At 44.6% G+C, this 11341-nt stretch overlaps 1 protein-coding gene across 1 annotated transcript in view; it reads right to left on the bottom strand.

The window, feature by feature from the left end:
• Window positions 1–2204: 2204 nt before the first annotated feature.
• Window positions 2205–11341, bottom strand: part of gys2 (glycogen synthase 2) — a 38001-nt gene continuing 28864 nt past the window's right edge. Inside the window, exons 12-16 of the mRNA XM_055652859.1 lie at window positions 10661–10787; window positions 7711–7806; window positions 7445–7608; window positions 4838–4918; window positions 2205–3238 (exon numbers count right to left, since the gene is read on the bottom strand). Of these exons, the coding sequence (XP_055508834.1) occupies window positions 3023–3238; window positions 4838–4918; window positions 7445–7608; window positions 7711–7806; window positions 10661–10787 (684 nt within the window). The 3' untranslated portion in view covers window positions 2205–3022. The remainder of the gene's footprint in view (window positions 3239–4837; window positions 4919–7444; window positions 7609–7710; window positions 7807–10660; window positions 10788–11341) is intronic.

The following is an 11341-nucleotide window of genomic DNA, read 5'->3' as shown; positions in this document are numbered from 1 at the left end:
ACTGTAGTTTCCATGTTGCTTTCCTTGGGCAACCTAATCCAATGTTTCTTCCTCACACCTGCAGCAGCAAGTTATCTGGCTGTAGCTCAGTATTGATGTGAAGAACTTAAGATTGGAGATAGCACAACCTTTAAAAACACCCCACTGTAGAATTGCTGCCTCAGCACCAGGGACCCCGGTTCAATCGTGACCTCTGGTGCCAACTGTGTGAAGTTCTCACCTTTTCTGTTACCTGCATGGGTTTCCTCCCACGCCCCAAAGACGTGCAGGTTTGTAGGTTAATTGGCCTCTAAAATTGCCCCTAATATTTTGGGAGTGAATGTCAAAGTGGGATACCATAGAACTCATGTGAATGGGTGATCGATGGACAATATGGGCTGAAAGGCTCATTTCCATGCTGAATTCTTCAATTAATCAAATCCAGGCAAAAAAGCCTTGCCCCAATTTTGAAAACAACTGAAATTAGCATCTAAGCCCAAGATTTAGTTAGAGGGTAGTTAATCAGTGGAACTCATTGCCATAGAGGGTTGTGGAGGCCAAGTCAGTGGACAATTTCAAGGCAGAGATAGACCAATTCTAGATTAGAATGGGTGTCAAGGGTTATGGGGAGAAGGCAAGAAAATGGGATTCGGAGGCAGAGATCAGCCATGATTGAATGGCGGAGTAGACTCAATGGGCCGAATGGCCTAATTCCACTCCGATAACTTGTGATTTGAATATGTCTGGGATTTAAAAGTGGTACTCTGTACAGATCAATAACGAGCAGATTAATAAAAAAACTCCAGACAGTAGGCAGAACTGGGAAAGTGTTAATATTTTCTTTAATATAATAAATCCAGGTTCAAATATTTAATGACATTTATTGCACACTGAACCAATTGCCAATTACACCCAATTAGTATCAATCATAATAAAACTATTTATTGAGTCAGTGTTCTGTGCTGAATGGTGTTTTAAATTGTAAAATACATCATTTGGCAGAAGCACAGTGCTACTCAGCTACAAACAGTAACACTGACCAGACAAGCAAACATTTAAAGATATCAAAAATCAAACCGATAATATCAAGGGCCAGGACATCATTTGACATAGTTCAACTTAACAGGTGATGCACATGTCCCTTGCCAATTCAGATTTAGTGGAGAGGAACAAAAACGCATTCATTGCAGTTAAGGCACTTTCCACATCAGTTACGTTAATTAATAAAATTCAGAATGCAGCAAACTTCGTCACATAATTAAAATGGAAACTGCTGATCGCCATGAAATGATGGCATTGGGCACATTTAAGAGTTCTCAAATTAAACTGTGGGGTCAATCATTGTGACTGCTTCTACTTTGATTAGATCATTAAAGGCGTAGAGAGAGATCAGTGCCCATTAAAACTGGTCTGAGTCGACCATCACTGCATCAGTCCCATTCACACTACATCATCACCCTTTGATTTTTAGAGTCAGATTCTGAGATACAGCATGTGGGCAGTAAGTAGCAGCACTGATTACATGGTTCATAGTCACCTTTTATTGCCCATTACACTGCTCAAAGTAAAAACATGTTTGTAATCTAATTTTTGCCATTGGTGACTGAGGATTTAGAGCGAGGATCGTACCAAGCCATCTGTCCATGTACTTCAAGACCTGGCACATTTCTCCTTCCATCCCCCACTGGAGAATTGTTATCACAATCAGCTTTCATTTGATCTACATGTACATACACAAAACCACACACACACACACACAATTAGTTACAAACTTAGATCCCAGAAACAAGATAGTGATGTACGACGATTAGCTGCTTTATTCAGTCCCTTTTGATAGCACCAATTAGTTTTAAATTGTAAATACAGAAACAACAGCTTATTCTAAAATCACAAGTGTACAGAAATGGAGAAAGCGGGGAAATGTACCCCAAGATAGAACCAACAGGACAAGGCCAAACCTGTGGGGGGTGAATAAATACATCATTTGAAGAAAGCAAGCATTTAGTTTGTACAGTGCAGGAATGTCTTGCATTTTCTCAATAATCACACTGTTTTCAAGCTGAAATTCACCCATTGCAGAATAGATTGCCAAGTGGATAATAGTGATGACCAAGTTAATTTTAATTCCCTTTTGTATCAGAGCTCGAATGATTAATATGTGACATTTCATGTGTGGGGGAGGGGTGGGGGGGGGGGGGGGGGGGGGGGGGGGGGGGTAGGGGGTAAATGGTTTTGGTACTGAAAGGAGAAATGAATGGGCAAACATGGTGTATATCCCAAAACAATTATCAGCAACTTTAGCACCGAGAAGTGTGAAATGTGAACATTACAACCTGTTTTTAGTTACCGGTGCCATGAATGTGAAAATGGGTGTCAAGTTCCAACCCCTGCATTGAAATACTGATTCAAACAACCATTCTTGGGAGGTCTATCTCTGGATTTTAAAGCATTGGGTGATAATGGTGACTGGCCACATCTCAAGTTCTGAAATAACAACATCAGCAGCGTAACATAATTGCATGTAATAATTATATCATTCTATAAATTAGCTAATGTTATTTGTGGACATGGTGCAAATGTGTTCTGGAAATCAAGGGGCGATTCGAAAAGGCTTTGGGATTTGCCTTTCGAATTGATATTTCAGTGCAGGGGTTTGGAGCTTTTAACTCATTGTTCCCTACTGCGGAGACTTATTACTGGAACTTGCTTCAATAGAATTGAAAGGTGGATGGAGGCTGAAGGGTACAAGAAAGAATATGTAGTTCTTCAAGACCTGCTTGATATAATGGAGCAGGATTGAGGATGGCATAACTCTTCCTTAATTATTAGACATTTAAAAAAAAAAGGTTTACATGAACTCACTCAAAACTCGTATAAAGCACAATTCTGCCCTTGAGATGAGAATTTGACAACGTGCTGCACCAGGGTACAATATAAGCAGACTACACGGACTTAACTTGCTAGCGCGCCCGTTTTCCCCATCGTCAAGGTTTTGTAAGCGGCGTTTCACATGGTGAAGCTCTGCTCAGTTGTTCGAACCTGCTCAGTCGTGGTACTCTGCATCAGATTGGTTTCCAGTGGGGAAGGGGGACAGGGAAGCTGGCGTTTTAATGTTCCTCCGATCCTTCTCCGCCTCCTCGTCCTCATTGTAACGCTCGTCGCCATTCTCCTCATCGTCACTCTGGTGCGGACTCGAATGCAAAGATACCGAAGGGGATGGTGGCACGGAGGCTGGCTGGGGATATCGGAAACCCTCGGTCTGGCACAAGACAAGAAGGGATTAGTCTGTGCCATTAGGCCTTTTGGAAAAGTCACATCTTTTGTGGCACATGGTTTATGTAGCCTGCTTTAACACGGAACAGACCACAATATGTGCTGAACAGGACGCCAAGACCAACTCTCATCTGCTGCACATAATCCATAGCTTCTATTCCCTGCACTGTGTGTAAAATAATCAGCCTCATGCATCTCCTTTAATGTTTTCCTACTCTCACTATAAACCCTATGCCTTCTAGCTTTCGACATTCTTGCAACGGGGGCAAAAAAGATCCAGGCCATCTCCCCTACCTACACCTCTTATAATATTGTCAATGTCCATCAGGATTTGTGCTAAACATGTCAAGACTAGCTCTTATCTGCCTGCACATGATCCATATCCATGTGGACAAAAATGCTGGAGAATCTCAACGGGTGAGGCAGCATCTATGGAGCGAAGTAAATGGGCAACGTTTTGGGCCGAAACCTTTCTTCATTGAGAAAAACTCAGTCTGAAGACGGGTTTCGGCCCCAAATGTTACCTATTTCTTTCGCTCCATAGATGCTGCCTCACCCGTAGAGTTTCTCCAGCATTTTTGTCTGCCTTTGATTTACCAGCATCTGCAGTTCCTTCTTAAACATCCATATCCATCCATGTGCCTGTCCAAAAGACTAGCACCCACTATTGTATCTGCTTCCAACACCACCCCTAGCAACAGTGGCGGACTGGGTCTGAAGATATTGGTTGCCAGGAGACAAAGGGGGCCTACTTCATCAGAGGCACACTTGATATAGGGGAATCACTTGTTCTGCATTTCTTAAAAAGTTGCTCCTCTCACCTGAAGGCTACAAACAAGGATGAGTCTCAGCCCAGCCACTCCCTCTTCTCCCCGCTCCCATCAGACAAGAGGTACAGAAGTGTGAAAAAGCACACCTCCAGATTCAGGGACAGTTTCTTCCCAGCTGTTATCAGGCAACAGAACCATCCTACCAACAGCTAGAGTGCAGTCCTGAACTACAATCTACCTCACTGGAGATTCCTGGACCATCGTTAAACCAGACTTTACCTTGCACAAAACATTATTCACATTCTTTTTATCATGTATCTGTACACTGTGGATGGCTCTATTGTAATCATGTATCATCTTTCCACTGCCTGGTTAGCACGCAACAAAAGCTTTTCACTGCATCTCGGTACACGTGACAATAAATTAAATTATGACCTCAAGTATTTGACATTTCCATCCTGGGGAAAAATGTTCTTAACATTTACCTTATCCAGGGCACTCAGTTGGATACAATTCTATTAGGTATCCCCCTCAACCTCTGGCGTTCCAAACAAAATCAAAGTCTGTTAAACTGCTGCTTGTAGCCAGTACCTCATAGTCCAGGCATCATTCTGGTGAGCATCTTCACCCTCTCTAAAGCCTCTACATCTCCCTTGTAATGGAGTAACCAGAACTGCACACAATACTCCACATGTGGCTGAAGCAAAGTCCTATGAAGTTGCACCATGACTTCCTGAGTTACACGCAATGTCCCAACTGATGACAGTCAGAAATGCCAGCATTCAGTCCACAACATGTAAAACAGGCAAACTTACCAAAGGAGGTGCAATGGGCTCCATCTGAAATTTTTCTGGGAAGGCTCTACATAGCGCAAGATGACGGGCGTGCATGTAGTACTGAGGATGAAAGGAATTTTAAAGTTACCATTCACTTTTGAAGAATGCAACAAAAAGTTCTGAATCCCAACACAAAAAAAAATCTGTATGTGCCAAGTTTTCAGACTGAGAGGTGAAATTTACAGATCGAGACTCAGAAACAGCTTCTTCCCCTGTTATCAGGCTTCTGAACAGTCCTTCCACAAGCTATGGTACTGTCCGATTCAACTCTACCTCATTGGACTGTCTCTGGAACTGATGCACTATAATGCTGAGAACCAAGTTGAGTTTGTCTTGTTTGTATTTATGTCCAGATCTGTTTGGATAGCATGCAAAACAAAGCTTTTCACTGTACCTCAAGTACATGTGACAACAATAAACTCAAACCTATATGTGGGACTACTGTGGATAGGGTGAGCATCTTCAAATACCTGAGAGTCCACACCACAGAGGATCTGCCATGGACATCACTCACTGCTGCTCTGGTGAGGAAGGCAAGGCAGCGCCTTTACCACCTCAGGCAGCTGAGGAAATTCATAGTCTCTCCGAGGATTCCTTCAGTCCTTCTATTCTGAGGCTGTAGAAAGCATCCTGTCCGGTAACATCACAATCTGGTTTGGGAACAGCTCTGCCCAGGACAGGAAGGCTCTGCAGAGAGTAGTGCATTCAGCTGAACACACTATGGGAACTACACTCGCCCCCCTGCAGGACCTATACACCAGGAGGTGCAGATCCAGAGCCAGCAACATTATGGGGGACCCCTACCACCCCAGCAATGGTCTGTTCAAGCTGCTACGGTCAAGCAAGCGACTCCGCTGTCAGGCTGCGAAAACAGTGAGGATGAGACGGAGTTTCCTCCCACAGGCCATCAGGACTGTAAACTCTCATCTCACCAGGGACTAATTTACTGGTGTGTTGTGCCTTTTTATTTTTCTAAAATGTAAATACTGGTTCTGTTCTGTTCCGTTTTTAATTCCCAGGCATTGGCACTTTCATTTCACATCTTGTACGTGTATGTGACAAATAAAGTCGACTTGACTTGCTTATTTACAGAAATTTACTTCCCCATTTTGGTTAAAAATTCAATTAGCCAGGAGCCTCTGATGGCAAGTTTGATACACCTGCAGTTGTCAGCTAATGGGGAAGGGTCCCAACCTGAAACGTCATCATCTCCGCAGATGCTGCTGGAATTGAGTTACTCCAGCGCATTGTCTCTTTTTCTGGTGACCACATCGGGCATGGGAATTTGCTTGCTTGCAATCCATTTGAAATCTCTTTGCCCAACTCCCAAGACCAGATGATTTATTTGGCTTTCACACCCTTCAGTCTCTTGGAATCTCTGCTTCACTAATCTCAGAGCCAAACCAAGACCATAGCATTAAATATTTAGCCACCGTGCTTTGGTGCAGGCCAGGAAGCTGGGAGCATGAAACTCCCTGCCCCTCATCTCATCCCATCCCAACCCCTCCCCAGGTACTTATGCTCTCTCCAGGAGCCTGCTGCTAGGTGTATTGTGTTCATGTGCACAGTGAAATGCATTGTCTTGCATGCTATCCCAAATCAGATAATAATATACATGAATACAATCAAGTCAAACTCAAGTACCATAGCTGGAGCAAAGAGAAAGATACAGAGTGCAGAATATAGTTTTCAGCATTGTAACGCAACTGTTCCACAGACAAAGTCCAACATTCGCAATGGTGTAGAGGTGATTTGGAGAGTACCCTAGCTTAAGGAAGGACCATTTAGAATAGAGGGAAATAAACCGTTAGTTTGGTGGTGAGTGCATGCTTCCAAGCTTCTGTATCTTCTGCCAGATTGGAGCAGGGAGAAGGATGAATGACTGGGATTGGATAAGTGATTGCTTATGTTGGCTGCTTTGCCAAGGCAGCGTGGCACAGATGGAGTCAATGGTGGGGATGGGACAAAAGTGCCCGTTTCCATACTGCATCTCTGACCTAAAGGAACCACCATTCAGAAACCTGATAACAGAGAGGAAGAATCATAGAAAATAGGTACAGGAGTAGGCCATTCAGCCCTTTGAGCTAGCACCACCATTCAATATGATCATCCAAAATCAGTACCCCGTTCCCGCTTTCTCCCCATATCTTGGTTTCTTGGTCCTCCAAAATATTCCAAATGGGATTTAAACTGGAGGTGGTGAAGGGAGGGCTTAAGCCAGAAAGGGTTATTGGGAAGAAAGAGCTACTTTAAATTTAGTTGCATCTGGTTGGGTGATTATAGTTGGGTGGAGATTATTCCATGCTTTAATTGTGCGGGGGAAGAACAAATTCCTTGACTGCGTGAGCCCCAAGAGCTATATCTAACTCTCTCTTGAAAAGATCCAATGAATTGGCCTCCACTGCCTTCTGTGGCAGAGAATTCCACAGATTCACAACTCCGGGTGAAGACTTTTTTCCTCATCTCAGTCCCAAATGGCCTGTTCCCGAGTCAGGTGGTGCGCGCTTTTGTACTTCCTGCCCGATGGGAGCAGAGAGAATGAATGACCAGGGTGGGCCAATATTGGGGCAGGGTGTGATTTTGTACCCGGCCTAGGTATCTCCAGTCCAGAAGTTCCGAAAGCCTCTCTGTCCGATTCCTTTGAATGATCCTCTGGCGACGAGATTGTTTGCAAAAGCCGAACATGAACTGCGTCAACTGATTGCACGACTCTTCGAGGGATCGGAAACGCCGGTCGAGGATGTAAATCCCTGGAAGGAGCGGAAACACAGAAAGGTTATCGGAAGCCCAAACTCGGAGAACTAAATGAGGATTGTCCTGTGGAGCAGCAGTCGATTGGAAAAAGGACTCACCGTAAGATGTAGGGTCCGCCACGTGCTCCTGCATAAAGCACCCAAAGCCGGAGAGGTTGGTTGTCACACTGGGAATCCCCATCACCGTACACTCCGCTGCAAACACAGAGAGAGTTGGCAACAGTGTTTGATGCAGGCTGATAGAACATGGAACAGTACAGGAACAGGTCTTTCAGCCCACATCTTGCTGAACGTGATGCCAAGGGTCTCGACACGAAACGTCACCTATTCCTTTTCTCTATAGGTACAGCCTGACCCCCTGAGTTACTCCAGTTTTTGTGTCTATCTTCAGTTTAATCCAGCATCTGCAGTTCCTCCGTCGTTGCCTCAAAAAAGCAGGCAGTATCATCAAGGACCCTCACCATCCTGGCCACACACTCATCTCCCCATTACCTTCAGGTTCCCCACAGCCATCAGGCTATTAAACTTGGCTCAGACAAAACTCTGAACATTAATAGCCCGTTATCTGTTATTTGCACTTTATCAATTTATTTATTCATGTGTGTATATATTTATATAATGGTATATGGACACACTGATCTGTTCTGTATTCATGCCTACTATGTTCTGTTGTGCTGAAGCAAAGCAAGAATTTCATTGTCCCATCAGGGACACATGACAATAAACTCTCTTGAATCTCTCCCTACACATGTATCCAAGACCACCACTTATCTCAGTTTTAGAGAGATGGCGCTGAAACAGGCACTTTGCCCCACCGAGTCCGCACCAACACTATCCCACACACACTGGGGGAAATTTATCCAAAGCTAATTAACCTACAACCCTGCACATCTTTGGGGGTGTGGAAGGAAACCAAAGCACCCAGGGAAAACCGCATGGGTTACATGGAGAATGTACAAACTCCATACAGATAGCACCCGTGATCAGGATTGAACTCTGGTCTCTAGCGCTGCAGGGCAGCGACTCTACCGCAGCACCACTCGAAGATGGACAAAATGTTGGAGTAACTCAGTGGGTCAGGCAGCATCTCTGGAGGAAAGGAAGAGATGACATTTCAGGTTGGAACCATTTTTTTTTCAAGTCACCAAATAGAAAAGTCACAGAGCATGACATAATTATATTTGAATATTTCCATTAGTTGTGTACATAGTGTGGATGAGGAGAAGTGCAATTTGACTAGCTGCCCAAGGTCATCTGTTGCTGGCCCAGATTTGTCATGGACTTTACTTGCTCCCAGTCACATCTCCTACCCCCATCGATCTGAAGGGCGGCATGGTGGAGCAGCGGCAGAGCCTTACAACGCTGGAGACCCGGGTTCGATCCTGACTACGGGTGCTGTGTGTACGGAGTTTGTACATTCTACCCGTGATGTGGGATGTCAAGATTTTCATATGAAGAAAGGCTGGATAGACTCGGCTTGTACTCCCTAGAATTTAGGAGATTGAGGGGGGATCTTATAGAAACATACAAAATTCTTAAGGGGTTGGACAGGCTAGATGCAGGAAGATTGTTCCCGATGTTGGGGAAGTCCAGGACAAGGGGTCACAGCTTAAGGATAAGGGGGAAATCCTTTAGGACCGAGATGAGAAAAACATTTTTCACACAGAGAGTGGTGAATCTCTGGAACTCTCTGCCACAGAAGGTAGTTGAGGCCAGTTCATTGGCTATATTCAAGAGGGAGTTAGATGTGGCCCTTGTGGCTAAAGGGATCAGGGGGTATGGAGAGAAGGCAGGTACAAGATACTGAGTTGGAGGATCAGCCATGATCATATTGAATGGCGGTGCAGGCTCGAAGGGCCGAATGGCCTACTCCTGCACCTATTTTCTATGTTTCTATGTGACCGCGTGGGTTTTCTCCGAGATCTTCGGTTTCCTCCCACACTCCAAAGACGTGCAGGTTTGTAGGTTAATTGGCTTAATATAAATGTAAAATTGTCCGTAGTATGTATAGTGTAGTGTTAATGTGTGGGGACCATTGGTCAGTGCGTATTCAGTGGGCCGAAGGGCCCGTTTCCACACTGTATCTCTAAACTAAACAAAGGATCCCAACCCCAAACATCCCCTATCCATTTCTTCAGAGATGCTGCCCAACATGCCGAGTTATTCCAGATTTTTGCCAATGCCTATCCAAAATGTCACAAAAGTCTTCAACCACCCTCAGCAGCATGTTCCAGGCACGCACCACCTGCTAAAAGACCTTCCTCCAAACATCTTTACATTTTGTCACCCCCACTTTAAAATGATGCCTTGTAGTATTTGTCTTTGCCACCCTGGGGAAAAAAGGTTCTGACAGTCGACCCAATCGATGCCCCTCAGTTTTGTACACTATCAGGTCTTGCCTCAACCTCTGACAGGGAGGTTCAGGACTTTCACCCAAGGTTAGGATTGAACCCAAGTCTGGTGCTGAGAGGCAGTGACTCTACCAGCTAGGGTGGTGGGTATCTGCAACGAGCTGCAAGAGGAGGTAGTTGAGCAAGGTACTATAACACTATTTAACCTGTTCACTGCCAAGATTTGTTTTCACATGTATACTCTGACCACAGTACATTCAGGGTGGCACCGAACAGATTAAAATACATTTGAACTGGGGGTACATGGAATGGGAAGGGTTAAGGGATTATGGGCTAAAGGTGAGTAGGTGGGACTGGCATAGATGGGGAATCTTAGTTGTCATGAATAAGTTGGGCCAAAGAGCCTGTTTCCATGCTGCATGGCTAACGCTATAGTTCCCCTTCCCTCTTCCTATTCTACTGGTTGGACCCATTGTAATTATGCATGTTATCATAAATTTGATAGGATAGCATATAAACCAATGCTTTTCACCAAACCTTGGTACACGCGACAATAATAACTCTAAACCCAAGTTCATTCTCTCCCCATCTCTCATGATTCCCCCTGATGAATTATCTAAGGTCTGCTGCCAACACCAAACATTGAAGCTTTCTTGGTCCTCCGAGGTCACGAGTGTTATGGGACCGATGACACTTACCAGGAGTGTATCCCCAAGGCTCATAATAGGATGGGAAGACTCCAAGGTGACAACCCCGGACAAACTCCTCATAGTCCATGGGCAACAATGGGCTGGTAGACGATAGAAACTCGGGGTGAAAAACAATCTAGAAAATTAAAAAAACGTAGATTTTAAAACATTTGAAAAGCAAGTGATGTTGTTATTAGGAATTAATTTCTGGAAGGCACAAGGAATTGCAAATGCTGGAATTTTTGCGTAGAACAGGCGTCTGACATGCTGAGTTACTGTGGATCGGTGAAGTTTCGAGTGGCGACCGTTCTCAAGACAGATTGTAATGGGGGGGGGAAAATAAGAGAGAGAGAGAAAATTGGAAAAGGGAGATGGGAGTGAGACAAAGCCTGGCAAGTGATAGGTGGCGTGTTCTTGTCAAGCAGAACTGTATTAAGGCCCTGTCCCACTTTCCCGAGTTACTCACGAACTCTCCAGAGTTTTCCCCTCGATTTGAACTCGGAGAATTACGGTAATTTTTTTTTTTTTTAAACTCGTGGACATTTTTCAACATGTTGAAAAAAGCGTCCCAACTTACCCGATGCCCCGAGTTCCTACGGCTGGCATTACGAGCCGCTATGAAACATCTACGGACTCCTACGGACATTACCCGACATTCCCCGAGTTCGAAGGAAGGGGAAAACTCAGGAG

This window comes from Leucoraja erinacea, chromosome 22 (genome assembly GCF_028641065.1).
Source record: "Leucoraja erinacea ecotype New England chromosome 22, Leri_hhj_1, whole genome shotgun sequence".
NCBI classification, from domain to species: Eukaryota; Metazoa; Chordata; class Chondrichthyes; order Rajiformes; family Rajidae; genus Leucoraja; species Leucoraja erinaceus.
The sequence above is the reverse complement of the archived record's forward strand: the minus strand, read 5'-3'. Positions and strand labels throughout refer to the sequence as shown.